At 30.0% G+C, this 15,747-nt stretch overlaps 1 protein-coding gene across 2 annotated transcripts in view; it reads left to right on the top strand.

Moving 5' to 3' along the window:
* slc25a21 (solute carrier family 25 member 21) overlaps positions 1–15,747 on the top strand; it is a 147,147-nt gene that overhangs the window by 99,028 nt on the left and 32,372 nt on the right. For both annotated transcript variants that reach the window (XM_058056513.1, XM_058056512.1), the window contains exon 3: positions 5,535–5,583. In XM_058056513.1, coding sequence (XP_057912496.1) covers positions 5,535–5,583 — 49 coding nt within the window. The remainder of the gene's footprint in view (positions 1–5,534; positions 5,584–15,747) is intronic.

Raw genomic sequence — 15,747 nt, 5'->3', positions numbered from 1 at the left:
TTTAATTTAATTATAAATATAATTTAATATGAATATATAATAATATGAAAAAATAATTTAATTTAAATTAAATTAAATTAAATTATTTAAATTAAATAAATTAAATTTAAATAAATTTAAATTAAATTAAATTAAATTAATCCATCTGGTACTTTTACAATCAGTAACTGTTACATTTGTTCACTTCCTGCTTTCTAAATTAAATTAAATTAAATTATTTTTTAATTTAATTTTAATTAATTTAATTTAACAAATAAATACATGACTTAATAAAACGGTAAAAAATAATTATAAATAAATAATGACTTAATGAAACGGCCAAAAATAATTACAAATAAATAAATAATGAGTTAATGAAACAGTAACTGTTACATTTGTTCACTTCCTGCTTTCCTAATATAATTTAAGCTTTATTTTATTTTTATTCATTTTATTTTATTTTTATTCATTTTATTTTATTTTTATTCATTTTATTTCATTTTATTTAATTTTATTTAATTTTATTTTAATAACCTGACCGGGTCATTTTTGACCCACTTATGGAAGGTTGGGGTAGTAACACAAAAACTAAAATTTCTTAAAATGCATAAAAGGTAAGTTAAAAATGTGAAAAAAACAAAAACATGTTTTTTGAGGAATACCTGGAATATGTAATGCAAAAAAAATTCATTATAAATTTATTTAAAAAAAACAACACAAAAACTAAAAATACCTGGAATATGAAATTATAAAATTTTTCCATTACGAAGATATTTCAAGAAAACAACCTGACCGGGACATTTTTGACCCACTTATGGAAGATTGGGGTAGTAACACAAAAACTAAAATTTCTTAAAATGTATAAAAGGTAAGTTAAAAATGTGAATGGCATGATATCAAAAACATGTTTTTTGAGGAATACCTGGAATATGAAATGATAAAAAAAATTTCATTACAAAGATATTTCACGAAAACAACCTGACCGGGTCATTTTTGACCCACTTATGGAAGGTTGGGGTAGTAACACAAAAACTAAAATTTCTTAAAATGTATAAAAGGTAAGTTAAAAATGTGAAAAAAACAAAAACAAGTTTTTTGAGGAATACCTGGAATATGAAATGGTAAAAATTTTCATTACAAAATTTTTCAAGAAAACAACACAAAAACTAAAATTTCTTAAAATGTATAAAAGATAAGTTAAAAATGTGAATGGCATGATATCAAAAAAATTTTTTGAGGAATACCTGGAATATGAAATCATAAAAAATTTTATTACAAAATTATTTCAAGAAAACAACCTGACCGGGTCATTTTTGACCCACTTATGGAAGGTTGGGGTAGTAACACAAAAACTAAAATTTCTTAAAATGTATAAAAGGTAAGTTAAAAATGTGAATGGCATGATATCAAAAACATGTTTTTTGAGGAATACCTGGAATATGAAATGATAAAAATTTTCATTACAAAATTATTTCAAGAAAACAACACAAAAACTAAAATTTCTTAAAATGTATAAAAGATAAGTTAAAAATGTGAATGGCATGATATCAAAAAATGTTTTTTGAGGAATACCTGGAATATGAAATGATAAAAAATTTTATTACAAAATTATTTCAAGTAAACAACCTGACCGGGTCATTTTTGATCCACTTATGGAAGGTTGGGGTAGTAACACAAAAATTTAAATTTCTTAAAATGTATAAAAGATAAGTTAAAAATGTGAATGGCATGATATCAAAAAGATGTTTTTTGAGGAATACCTGGAATATGAAATGATAAAAAAAATGTTCATTATGAAGATATTTCAAGAAAACAACCTGACCGGGTCATTTTTGACCCACTTATGGAAGGTTGGGGTAGTAACACAAAAACTAAAATTTCTTAAAATGTATAAAAGGTAAGTTAAAAATGTGAATGGCATGATATCAAAATTTTTTTTTTTGACGAATACCTGGAATATGAAATGATAAAAAATTTTATTACAAAATTATTTCAAGAAAACAACCTGACCGGGTCATTTTTGACCCACTTATGGAAGGTTGGGGTAGTAACACAAAAATTAAAATTTCTTAAAATGTATAAAAAATAAGTTAAAAATGTGAATGGCATGATATCAAAAACGTGTTTTTTGAGGAATACCTGAAATATGAAATAACAATTTTTATTAAAAAAATATTTTTGACCCACTTATGGAAGGTTGGGGTAGTAACACAAAAACTAAAATTTCTTAAAATGCATAAAAGGTAAGTTAAAAATGTGAAAAAAACAAAAACATGTTTTTTGAGGAATACCTGGAATATGTAATGCAAAAAAAATTCATTATAAATTTATTTAAAAAAAACAACACAAAAACTAAAAATACCTGGAATATGAAATTATAAAATTTTTCCATTACGAAGATATTTCAAGAAAACAACCTGACCGGGACATTTTTGACCCACTTATGGAAGATTGGGGTAGTAACACAAAAACTAAAATTTCTTAAAATGTATAAAAGGTAAGTTAAAAATGTGAATGGCATGATATCAAAAACATGTTTTTTGAGGAATACCTGGAATATGAAATGATAAAAAAAATTTCATTACAAAGATATTTCACGAAAACAACCTGACCGGGTCATTTTTGACCCACTTATGGAAGGTTGGGGTAGTAACACAAAAACTAAAATTTCTTAAAATGTATAAAAGGTAAGTTAAAAATGTGAAAAAAACAAAAACAAGTTTTTTGAGGAATACCTGGAATATGAAATGGTAAAAATTTTCATTACAAAATTTTTCAAGAAAACAACACAAAAACTAAAATTTCTTAAAATGTATAAAAGATAAGTTAAAAATGTGAATGGCATGATATCAAAAAAATTTTTTGAGGAATACCTGGAATATGAAATCATAAAAAATTTTATTACAAAATTATTTCAAGAAAACAACCTGACCGGGTCATTTTTGACCCACTTATGGAAGGTTGGGGTAGTAACACAAAAACTAAAATTTCTTAAAATGTATAAAAGGTAAGTTAAAAATGTGAATGGCATGATATCAAAAACATGTTTTTTGAGGAATACCTGGAATATGAAATGATAAAAATTTTCATTACAAAATTATTTCAAGAAAACAACACAAAAACTAAAATTTCTTAAAATGTATAAAAGATAAGTTAAAAATGTGAATGGCATGATATCAAAAAATGTTTTTTGAGGAATACCTGGAATATGAAATGATAAAAAATTTTATTACAAAATTATTTCAAGTAAACAACCTGACCGGGTCATTTTTGATCCACTTATGGAAGGTTGGGGTAGTAACACAAAAATTTAAATTTCTTAAAATGTATAAAAGATAAGTTAAAAATGTGAATGGCATGATATCAAAAAGATGTTTTTTGAGGAATACCTGGAATATGAAATGATAAAAAAAATGTTCATTATGAAGATATTTCAAGAAAACAACCTGACCGGGTCATTTTTGACCCACTTATGGAAGGTTGGGGTAGTAACACAAAAACTAAAATTTCTTAAAATGTATAAAAGGTAAGTTAAAAATGTGAATGGCATGATATCAAAATTTTTTTTTTTGACGAATACCTGGAATATGAAATGATAAAAAATTTTATTACAAAATTATTTCAAGAAAACAACCTGACCGGGTCATTTTTGACCCACTTATGGAAGGTTGGGGTAGTAACACAAAAATTAAAATTTCTTAAAATGTATAAAAAATAAGTTAAAAATGTGAATGGCATGATATCAAAAACGTGTTTTTTGAGGAATACCTGAAATATGAAATAACAATTTTTATTAAAAAAATATTTTTGACCCACTTATGGAAGGTTGGGGTAGTAACACAAAAACTAAAATTTCTTAAAATGCATAAAAGGTAAGTTAAAAATGTGAAAAAAACAAAAACATGTTTTTTGAGGAATACCTGGAATATGTAATGCAAAAAAAATTCATTATAAATTTATTTAAAAAAAACAACACAAAAACTAAAAATACCTGGAATATGAAATTATAAAATTTTTCCATTACGAAGATATTTCAAGAAAACAACCTGACCGGGACATTTTTGACCCACTTATGGAAGATTGGGGTAGTAACACAAAAACTAAAATTTCTTAAAATGTATAAAAGGTAAGTTAAAAATGTGAATGGCATGATATCAAAAACATGTTTTTTGAGGAATACCTGGAATATGAAATGATAAAAAAAATTTCATTACAAAGATATTTCACGAAAACAACCTGACCGGGTCATTTTTGACCCACTTATGGAAGGTTGGGGTAGTAACACAAAAACTAAAATTTCTTAAAATGTATAAAAGGTAAGTTAAAAATGTGAAAAAAACAAAAACAAGTTTTTTGAGGAATACCTGGAATATGAAATGGTAAAAATTTTCATTACAAAATTTTTCAAGAAAACAACACAAAAACTAAAATTTCTTAAAATGTATAAAAGATAAGTTAAAAATGTGAATGGCATGATATCAAAAAAATTTTTTGAGGAATACCTGGAATATGAAATCATAAAAAATTTTATTACAAAATTATTTCAAGAAAACAACCTGACCGGGTCATTTTTGACCCACTTATGGAAGGTTGGGGTAGTAACACAAAAACTAAAATTTCTTAAAATGTATAAAAGGTAAGTTAAAAATGTGAATGGCATGATATCAAAAACATGTTTTTTGAGGAATACCTGGAATATGAAATGATAAAAATTTTCATTACAAAATTATTTCAAGAAAACAACACAAAAACTAAAATTTCTTAAAATGTATAAAAGATAAGTTAAAAATGTGAATGGCATGATATCAAAAAATGTTTTTTGAGGAATACCTGGAATATGAAATGATAAAAAATTTTATTACAAAATTATTTCAAGTAAACAACCTGACCGGGTCATTTTTGATCCACTTATGGAAGGTTGGGGTAGTAACACAAAAATTTAAATTTCTTAAAATGTATAAAAGATAAGTTAAAAATGTGAATGGCATGATATCAAAAAGATGTTTTTTGAGGAATACCTGGAATATGAAATGATAAAAAAAATGTTCATTATGAAGATATTTCAAGAAAACAACCTGACCGGGTCATTTTTGACCCACTTATGGAAGGTTGGGGTAGTAACACAAAAACTAAAATTTCTTAAAATGTATAAAAGGTAAGTTAAAAATGTGAATGGCATGATATCAAAATTTTTTTTTTTGACGAATACCTGGAATATGAAATGATAAAAAATTTTATTACAAAATTATTTCAAGAAAACAACCTGACCGGGTCATTTTTGACCCACTTATGGAAGGTTGGGGTAGTAACACAAAAATTAAAATTTCTTAAAATGTATAAAAAATAAGTTAAAAATGTGAATGGCATGATATCAAAAACGTGTTTTTTGAGGAATACCTGAAATATGAAATAACAATTTTTATTAAAAAAATATTTTTGACCCACTTATGGAAGGTTGGGGTAGTAACACAAAAACTAAAATTTCTTAAAATGTATAAGAGATAAGTTAAAATGATATAAAAAAAAACTGAAATATCCTTTGTGTTGCGTTTCAGGACTGGTGGAGATCTGCTTGATGCATCCTCTTGATGTGGTGAAAACCAGGTGAGTCATTTTTTTTTTTTTTTTTTGGGAATAAACGCCTCGTTTTTTTTTTTTTTTACTCGCTTTACTCCGTGACTTTTTTTTTTTTTTTTTTTTTTTTTTTTAAAGCGTGTGAGCAGCGTTGAGGCCAGCCTCACACCCCGGTGTCATAAACAGGTCGTGGTCTACTACTAAAGCTTTATAGTCTTTCATAGGCCTCGCCGAGACCTCTGGCTTTACTTCTTAGGCGCCCCCCCCCCCCTTTTTTTGCCCCATTCACTGCCTGTCAGTAAATTCTACTACCGCTTGTGTCATTTACGGCTTGCACTTTCTCGGTAAATAAATTGCCTGGTGTGCCTTTTAAAAAAAGAAAAGGAGCGAAGACACGGTAGCGCCATCGCACGAATAAAAGCTAACGGCCGATACTTGATCCTCTGAAGGGGCGCCGTTGATTTACGCCGACTCGACGATGCTATGTCGGGACCCGCCTCTTTTGGCGCGGGGTCGCCGGGCCAAAAGTGCACGGTTGCGACTTCCTTTTTAACCTTAACTCACTTTTTAAAAAGCGATAAAAGCGGACAGTTTTATTTGTTTGTTTTTTTCGCTCGCGTCGCCACGTTTTTTTGGCGTCCATTACTGATTGTTTGGGGGGTGCCGGAGCCCCGCCGTGGTATGTGTACACGCGGAGCTAATTGGGGGTACAGAGGAGGCTGAAGTCCATTAGTAGGCACCTTGACGCATGGCTTCTATTAAGAATTTACTTCTTTTTCTTCTTCTACAACAAAAAAAAAAAATCAAAGGATTTTTTTTTTTTTTGAAATTATGGTCTCGCCCAGCAGCTCCTCGTGTTCGAGCCCCCAAATGAGGCTTTTTCTTTGCACGTTGTTACAAAATCTGCTTCAAGTCATAATTAATGAAGAAAAGACTGTTTGGCGGCCTTCGCCTTTAAACAAATAATCATTTGAATAATGACCTTCATAACCGGACGTGAAGGTCAGTCACCGCTCAGTCGACATCGAGGGTGCTCATATTTTATTGCACGTTCTAAAAATATAGTTAAAAAAAAAAAACAATAATAATTGAACAATCAACACAAATTTTACAAGAATAAAGTCAAAATATATAAAAAAAAATATTCTCAATATTCTGAGAAAACATACTGTTTCTGATTTTATCGGAGACAAACAAAAACCTAAAATTAGGTTGCGGATAAAGTTATGTGACATGAATAAAATAATATTAATAATAATCACAATTACTGGAAAAAAATTGTACAAAGAAAGTAGAAATATTTTTTAAAACACAGCAAAACTGAAAAACACAGCTGTAATTTTAAGAGCATAAAAATTCAAAATATTAAGAGAAAAAAAGTCAATATTAAGAGAAAACATACTACTGTTATGAGGAAAAATGACAATATTAAAAATAAATATTATTTCCGATTCCTACTCATTTTATCGGAGACAAACAAAAACCTCAAATTAGGTTGCGGATAAAGTTATGTGACATGAATAAAATAATAATAATAATAATAATAATAATAATAATAATAATAATAATAATAATAATAATAATAATAATAATAATAATAATAATAATAATAATAATAATAATAATAATAATAATAATAATCACAATTACTGGAAAAAAATTGTACAAAGAAAGTTGAAATATTTGGAAAATCTAAAAAAAAAAATTCAAACACAACAAAACTGAAAAACACAGCTGTAATTTTAAGAGCATAAAGTCAAAATATTAATGGAAAAAAGTCAATATTCTGAGAAAACATACTGTTATAAGGAAAAATGACAATATTAAAAATAAATATTATTTCCGATTCCTACTCATTTTATCGGAGACAAAAAAAAACTAAAATTAAGTTGCGGATAAAGTTATGTGACATGAATAAAATAATATTAATAATAATCACAATAACTGGAAAAAAAAATTGTAAAATATTTTACAAAGAAAGTAGAAATATTTGGAAAATCTAAAAAAAACAACAAAACTGAAAAACACAACTATAATTTTAAGAGCATAAAGTCAAAATATTAGGAGAAAAAAAGTCAATATTAAGAGAAAACATACTGTTATAAGGAAAAATGACAATATTAAAAATAAATATTATTTCCGATTCCTACTCATTTTATCGGAGACAAACAAAAACCTAAAATTAGGTTTCAGATAAAGTTATGTGATATGAAAAAAAAAATAATAATAGTAATCACAATTACTGGAAAAGAAATTGTACAAAGAAAGTTGAAATATTTGGAAAATCTAAAAAAAAAATTTTTAAAAACACAACAAAACTTAAAAACACAGCTGTAATTTTAAGAGCATAAAGTCAAAATATTCAAACCAAAAAATTACCTATTCTATTAAGAAAGTTGGACAATGCTTCCATTTATCACAGCAAGTCTTCCAGGTTCTGAAGCAGCAAAACAGCCCCTGACCATCACACTACCACCACCATATTTTACTCTTGCTATGATTTTTTTTTTTAGAGTATCAGAGTAAAAAGAGTAAAGTTGCTACAAATCAGATGGCCGGACATTCTCCTTCAGCAGAATTCATGCTTCCAGTTTCTGAAGCAGCAAAACAGCCCCAGACCATCACACTACCACCACCATATTTTACTCTTCCTATGATTTTTTTTTTTTTTTTGGTGATATAATGGTACACACACCTTCCAAAAAGTTCAACTTTTGTCTGGTCGGACCACAGAGTATTTTCCCAAAGGTCTTGGGGATCATCAAGATGTTTTCTGCTAATATCTATTCATGTATTTATACTGAACAAACTCAACTTGAATTAAAAAAAAAAAAAAAAGCTATGGGCCCCAAATGTCCCTGAGCCGCACTTTGGACACCCCTAAATCTTTTTTTTTTTCAGATTTCTTGTAAATTGGGTCTATTAAAAAAAAAAAAAAAAAAGCTATGGGCCCCAAATGTCCCTGAGCCGCACTTTGGACACCCCTAAATCTTTTTTTTTTTCAGATTTCTTGTAAAATTGGGTCCATTAAAAAAAAAAAAAAAAAAAAAAAAAACTATGGGCCCCAAATGTCCCTGAGCCGCACTTTGGACACCCCTAAATCTTTTTTTTCAGATTTCTTGTAAAATTGGGTCTATTAAAAAAAAAAAAAATAAGCTATAGGCCCCAAATGTCCCTGAGCCGCACTTTGGACACCCCTAAATCTTTTTTTTCAGATTTCTTGTAAAATTGGGTCTATTAAAAAAAAAAAAAAAAGCTATGGGCCCCAAATGTCCCTGAGCCGCACTTTGGACACCCCTAAATCTTTTTTTTCAGATTTCTTGTAAAATTGGGTCTATTAAAAAAAAATAATAATAAAAGCTATGGGCCCCAAATGTCCCTGAGCCGCACTTTGGACACCCCTAATTTTTTTTTTCAGATTTCTTGTAAAATTGGGTCCATTAAAAAAAAAAAAAACTATGGGCCCCAAATGTCCCTGAGCCGCACTTTGGACCCCCCTAAATCTTTTTTGTTTTCAGATTTCTTGTAAAATTGGGTCCATTAAAAAAAAAAAAAAAAAAAGCTATGGGCCCTAAATGTCCCTGAGCCGCACTTTGGACACCCCTAAATTTTTTTTTTCAGATTTCTTGTAAAATTGGGTCTATTAAAAAAAAAAAAAAAAAAGCTATGGGCCCCAAATGTCCCTGAGCCGCACTTTGGACACCCCTAAATCTTTTTTTTTCAGATTTCTTGTAAAATTGGGTCTATTAAAAAAAAAAAAAAAAAAAGCTATGGGCCCCAAATGTCCCTGAGCCGCACTTTGGACACCCCTACATTTTTTTTTCAGATTTCTTGTAAAATTGGGTCCATTAAAAAAAAAAAAAAAAAAGCTATGGGCCCCAAATGTCCCTGAGCCGCACTTTGGACACCCCTACATTTTTTTTTTCAGATTTCTTGTAAAATTGGGTCCATTAAAAAAAAAAAAAAAAAAAAAGCTATGGGCCCCAAATGTCCCTGAGCCGCACTTTGGACACCCCTAAATCTTTTTTTTTTTCAGATTTCTTGTAAAATTGGGTCCATTAAAAAAAAAAAAAAAAGCTATGGGCCCCAAATGTCCCTGAGCCGCACTTTGGACACCCCTAAATTTTTTTTTTTTCAGATTTCTTGTAAAATTGGGTCCATTAAAAAAAAAAAAAAAAAAAAAGCTATGGGCCCCAAATGTCCCTGAGCCGCACTTTGGACACCCCTAAATCTTTTTTTTTTTTTCAGAAAAAAGCAAAAAAAAAAAGAAGTACATAAGATTCAAAATTGTCAAATTGCATTAATTGATTAATTAATTAAATTGCAAAGTACTATAAATTAGTACATGTTGGCAGGTCCTTCTTTACAGTTCACCATGCAACCCCCGCTATGTCAATATTTGATTTAATATGGGTTTTAGGTATCATAAAATTGCAGTATTTGGATGCAATTATGTGCAAAATATTGCAATATCCAAACGTCGTTTTCCTCGAATTCATCGATTATTCGATTTTTTTTTTTTTAATTTGGAATAAAAAGTCAGACCTCAAAGGCTTCCTTGATCCTCTTTGAAGCTGCTTGGATAATAATCAGCCCGCAATGTAAATGTAGCATACTTCACACAAGCTAAAGTGTTAATTGGCCTTGCAGAAATGTCAAAGGGATCATGAAGGGGGCGGCGGTACATGGGGGGCTTTTTGGGGGGGACAGTGGGAACCGGTTACAGCTTTTCATTAACCTGGAAAGCACCTAGTTACATGGTTCACGGGCTGGTCTCAGCTCACTTGGAGGTAACAAAGGGTGTCGGGCGGCGCTTTCCGCAGGGGGGTGGAGGGGGCGGTGCGCTCGGGGCTCTGGCATCTGACTCTGATCAGGTGGCCCCCCGCTCTCATTAGGGAGCAGCGCCGGGTGCCGTGCGTTTGACTCCTTTTATGTCGTGATCCGGTTACACGTGCAAATCCGAAGCTCCACCTTCCATGTTGCATTTGGAACCATCTCAAACTAAGTATTTGCTCACTTCCTGATTTCTTTTTTTTATGTAAATATTAGTTTTGAAATGATTTTGTTATTAAGGGAGAGAAAAAAAAATCTGCATGACTTTGTGTGAAAAAGTGATTGCTGCTTCATCCAAGAGGTCACAAAAGACCCCACAACAACATTCAGTGCAGAAGTCAGTGTCTATGACTCGTCGTTCCAAAACCAAAACCACTTCTGAACAAAAAGAACATTAAGTCTGGTCTCCATTTTGACATAAAACATCTTCATAATCCCTTTGGGAAAATACTCTGATACTCTAAAAAAAAAAAATCATAGCAAGAGTAAAATATGGTGGTGGTAGTGTGATGGTCTGGGGCTGTTTTGCTGCTTCAGAACCTGGAAGCATGAAGCTAAAGGAGAATGTCCGGCCATCTGATTCGTAGCAACAATACTCTTTTACTCTGATACTCTAAAAAAAAATCATAGCAAGAGTAAAATATGGTGGTGGTAGTGTGATGTTGAGGGGCTGTTTTGCTGCTTCAGAAACTGGAAGCATGAAGCTGAAGGAGAATGTCCGGCCATCTGATTCGTAGCAACTTTACTCTTTTACTCTGATACTCTAAAAAAAAAAATCATAGCAAGAGTAAAATATGGTGGTGGTAGTGTGATGGTCTGGGGCTGTTTTGCTGCTTCAGAACCTGGAAGCATGAATTCTGCTGAAGGAGAATGTCCACCCATCTGATTCGTAGCAAATTTACTCTGATACGCTAAAAAAAATCATAGCAAGAGTAAAATATGGTGGTGGTAGTGTGATGGCCTGAGGCTGTTTTGCTGCTTCAGGACCTGATTCATAGCAACTTTGCTCTTTTTTTTCCATTTTTTTTGCTTTTTTATAATTTTCCAAATATTTGAACTTTCTTCTTAAATAATTTTGTTTCATATTTTATGACTTTTATTTTTTTTTTTTAAAAGAACATATTTTGTCTTGGATTATTCAACTCTATGCTACTAAAATAAGATTATTTTCCCTGTAATATTACGAGTTTATTGTCGTGAAATTGCAATTTTTTTTCTCTTTTGAATGCAACTTTTATGTTTTTATTATTTATTTTATTACATTTTTTATATTTTATTTATTTTATTATATTTCAATATTTTTCTTGGAATATTTTTTTTTCATAATATTTTGACTTTTTTTCAGATAATTTTCTGCAAATTAATTATCAAAAAATTCAAACTTTATGGACAGTTGGGGTTTTTTTCCATAATATTACGATATATAATTTTGACTTTATGCTACTAAAATGACAACATTTTCTCTTCATATTTTGACTTTATTCCCGTAAAATTACTGCCGATTTTTTACATTTTTGCTGTTGCTGTTTTGTTTTTTTTAGTTTTATTGTTCGATTAGATTTTAGATGACCTCAAGCTGAAGGCAACAGCTGAATGACAGCAATTCCTCCACAGCTGGAAGAGACTCATTGCAAGTTATCACAAATGCAATATTTGGGTACATAAAATATGTTTTTATTCATTTTTTACATAACTAAATGTGTTTCAATTTAATTTAATTTAATTTAATTTTATTTTATTTAATTTTATTTAATTTTATTTAATTTTATTTAATTTTATTTAATTTTATTTAATTTTATTTAATTTTATTTAATTTTATTTAATTTTATTTAATTTTATTTAATTTTATTTAATTTTATTTAATTTTTTGTCCCTTGCCAAAGTACAAGGTGATGACCAAATGACCAAAGAGATCCAAATTAATTTAATTTAAGAGATCTAAATTTAATTTTATTTAATTTTATTTAATTTTATTTAATTTTATTTAATTTTATTTATTTTTTTGTCCCTTGCCAAAGTACAAGGTGATGACCAAATGACCAAAGAGATCCAAATTAATTTAATTTAAGAGATCTAAATTTAATTTTATTTAATTTTATTTAATTTTATTTATTTTTTTGTCCCTTGCCAAAGTACAAGGTGATGACCAAATGACCAAAGAGATCCAAATTAATTTAATTTAAGAGATCTAAATTTAATTTTATTTAATTTTATTTAATTTTATTTAATTTTATTTAATTTTATTTAATTTTATTTAATTTTATTTAATTTTATTTAATTTTATTTAATTTTATTTAATTTTATTTAAACACATTTAGTTATGTAAAAAATCAATAAAAACATATTTTATATACCCACCCAAATATTGCCATGCCCTGCATGTTTCCTGCTGGACAGCCAAACAGACCCAAACATTAAAAACTGCAGTCAAACTCGCCCCGGGACTCTGTTCCAGACCTGATTAGAAAAAGGTGGCGATACCAGACCCCATTTTAACGCGCGGCCGTCACCATGGCAACATGACCCCCATTTGGTCGCAGCAAGCTTTAAAGTACGGCCGCTTTTTGAAAGTGAACTTTCACGAGGGCTTTGACAGATGACGTCCCGCCCTTCGGCGCTCAAGCACGCGGCCTGAAGGCTCCGCAAACCATCCCGTCCCCCTTGCCCCCCAACCGCTTGCTGAACCCCGGCTCACTTCTGGAGGAATCCCTGACGCAGGACCTCGCCCAGCAGGGCACAAAGCAGCAACCGTAGCCTGATAGCTGATCTTTCCTTGTAAAGCGGGCAGGTCAGCGGTCGTCCAGCCGAAAACCCCCGCCTCGACTCTCAATAAAAACAAAATGGCAGGACGAGGGTTTGGTCAACCCTACCAAGAATCCGAATCTGCCATGTGTGGATTCGGAACGAACCATCCAAAAATGTAGTGCCGTAAAAATGAAAATGTGATATCTGGATTTTCAGTTGCTTTGAATAAAAGACTTGCGGTTGTGCCTTCTTGCGTGTTTAAGAAAGTGGGTGAATTTTAAGTAAATAACAAAAGAATACATTTTAAGAATTTTAAGTAAATAACAAAAGAATAGAGAGCAAACTATAATTTATTTTTTTAATAAAAAAAAATCATCAGCCTTAGTGTTCCTAAAAGTCTTGCGGTAGTGCCGACTTGCGTGTTTAAGAAAGTGGGTGAATTTTAAGTAAATAACAAAAGAATACATTTTAAGTACATTTTAAGAATTTTAAGTAAATAACAAAAGAATACAGCGCAAACTATAATTTATTTTTTTAATAAAAAAATCATCAGCCTTAGTGTTCCTAAAAGTCTTGCGGTAGTGCCTACTTGCGTGTTTAAGAAAGTGGGTGAATTTTAAGTCAATAACAAAAGAATACATTTTAAATACATTTTAAGAATTTTAAGTAAATAACAAAAGAATACAGAGCAAACTATAATTTATTTTTTTAATAAAAAAAAATCATCAGCCTTAGTGTTCCTAAAAGTCTTGCGGTAGAGCCGACTTGCGTGTTTAAGAAAGTGGGTGAATTTTAGGTAAATAACTAAAGAATACATTTTAAATACATTTTAAGAATTTTAAGTAAATAACAAAAGAATACAGAGCAAACTATAATTTATTTTTTTAATAAAAAAATCATCAGCCTTAGTGTTCCTAAAAGTCTTGCGGTAGTGCCTACTTGCGTGTTTAAGAAAGTGGGTGAATTTTAAGTAAATAACTAAAGAATACATTTTAAATACATTTTAAGAATTTTAAGTAAATAACAAAAGAATACAGAGCAAACTATAATTTACTTTTTTAATAAAAAAAATCATCAGCCTTAGTGTTCCTAAAAGTCTTGCGGTAGTGCCGACTTGCGTGTTTAAGAAAGTGGGTGAATTTTAAGTCAATAACAAAATAATCCATTTTAAGTACATTTTAAGAATTTTAAGTAAATAACAAAAGAATACAGAGCAAAGTATAATTTATTTTTTTAATAAAAAAATCATCAGCCTTAGTGTTCCTAAAAGTCTTGCGGTAGTGCCGACTTGCGTGTTTAAGAAAGTGGGTGAATTTTAAGTAAATAACAAAATCCATTCAACGTGAATACTATGTTCCTCAGCAGGATACAACAAAAACTGCATCTACTAGACCAGCACGAGTACAATTACAAATACCAGAACCGCCATATGAGCTTTATTGCTGTTGAATGTTTTGACAGATGTTGTAGCGTCCACGCTTGTGGTCTCCGACCGCGTACTGCAGCTCCTCTAATAATCATTATCAGTCGCATTCCACCGCACTGATGACAGACTCCGGATGGCGTTGTCAGCTTTGATTTTGGTACAGCCAGACTGTGATGTCATCGTTCTTTTAGTCCCCTACCAACACGTCCACATCGGCCATTAGCGCTTTTTTTATATGGTATTGGATGGCATTTAAGATGCATAGCAAAGCCTGCTTCTATACAAAGTGGTGGGTGGGCTCATATTCACAAGGGAGATGATGTCATCAAGCAACCGTAATTATTTCAGCTCTTATAGGAATAAAGTCATAATATTATGAAAAGGAAATATTTCCTGTGGTCGAGTGGTTAGCGTGCAGACCTCACAGCTTGGAGACCCGAATTTAATTTAATTTAATTTAATTTAATTTAATTTAATTTAATTTAATTTAATTTAATTTAATTTAATTTAATTTAATTTAATTTAATTTAATTTAATTTAATTTAATTTAATTTAATTTAATTTAATTTAATTTAATTTAATCATTCATACACCCTGGACTGGTGGCCAGCCAATCACAGGGCACATATAGACAAACAACCATTCACACTCACATTCATACCTATGGACAATTTGGAATCGCTAATTAACCTAGCATGTTTTTGGAATGTGGGAGGAAACCGGAGTACCCGGAGAAAACCCACGCATGCAATTGAATTGGAATTGCATGGAATTGAACCCTGGTCTCCTAGCTGTGAGGTCTGCGCGCTAATCACTCGACCGCCATGATGCCCTAATTTTATTTTATTTTATTTTATTTTATTTTATTTTATTTTATTTTATTTTATTTTATTTTATTTTATTTTATTTTATTTTATTTTATTTTATTTTTCTAGTCAAGGCTGTACTGCGGTCAAGTGGTTAGCAGGCAGGGCTCAAAGGAGTTTAATTCCACCCTCGGCCATCTCTGTGTGAAGTTTTGAATAAAATAAAATAAAATAAAACAAAACAAAACAAAACAAAACAATACAATACAATACAATACAATACAATACAATACAATACAATACAATACAATACAATACAATACAATACAATACAATACAATACAATACAATACAATACAATACAATACAATACAATACAATACA

This window comes from Doryrhamphus excisus, chromosome 19, assembly GCF_030265055.1.
Source record: "Doryrhamphus excisus isolate RoL2022-K1 chromosome 19, RoL_Dexc_1.0, whole genome shotgun sequence".
In the NCBI taxonomy this organism is placed as follows: domain Eukaryota; kingdom Metazoa; phylum Chordata; class Actinopteri; order Syngnathiformes; family Syngnathidae; genus Doryrhamphus; species Doryrhamphus excisus.
Note: the sequence above shows the minus strand (reverse complement) of the source record. Positions and strands in the feature narration are given on the sequence as shown.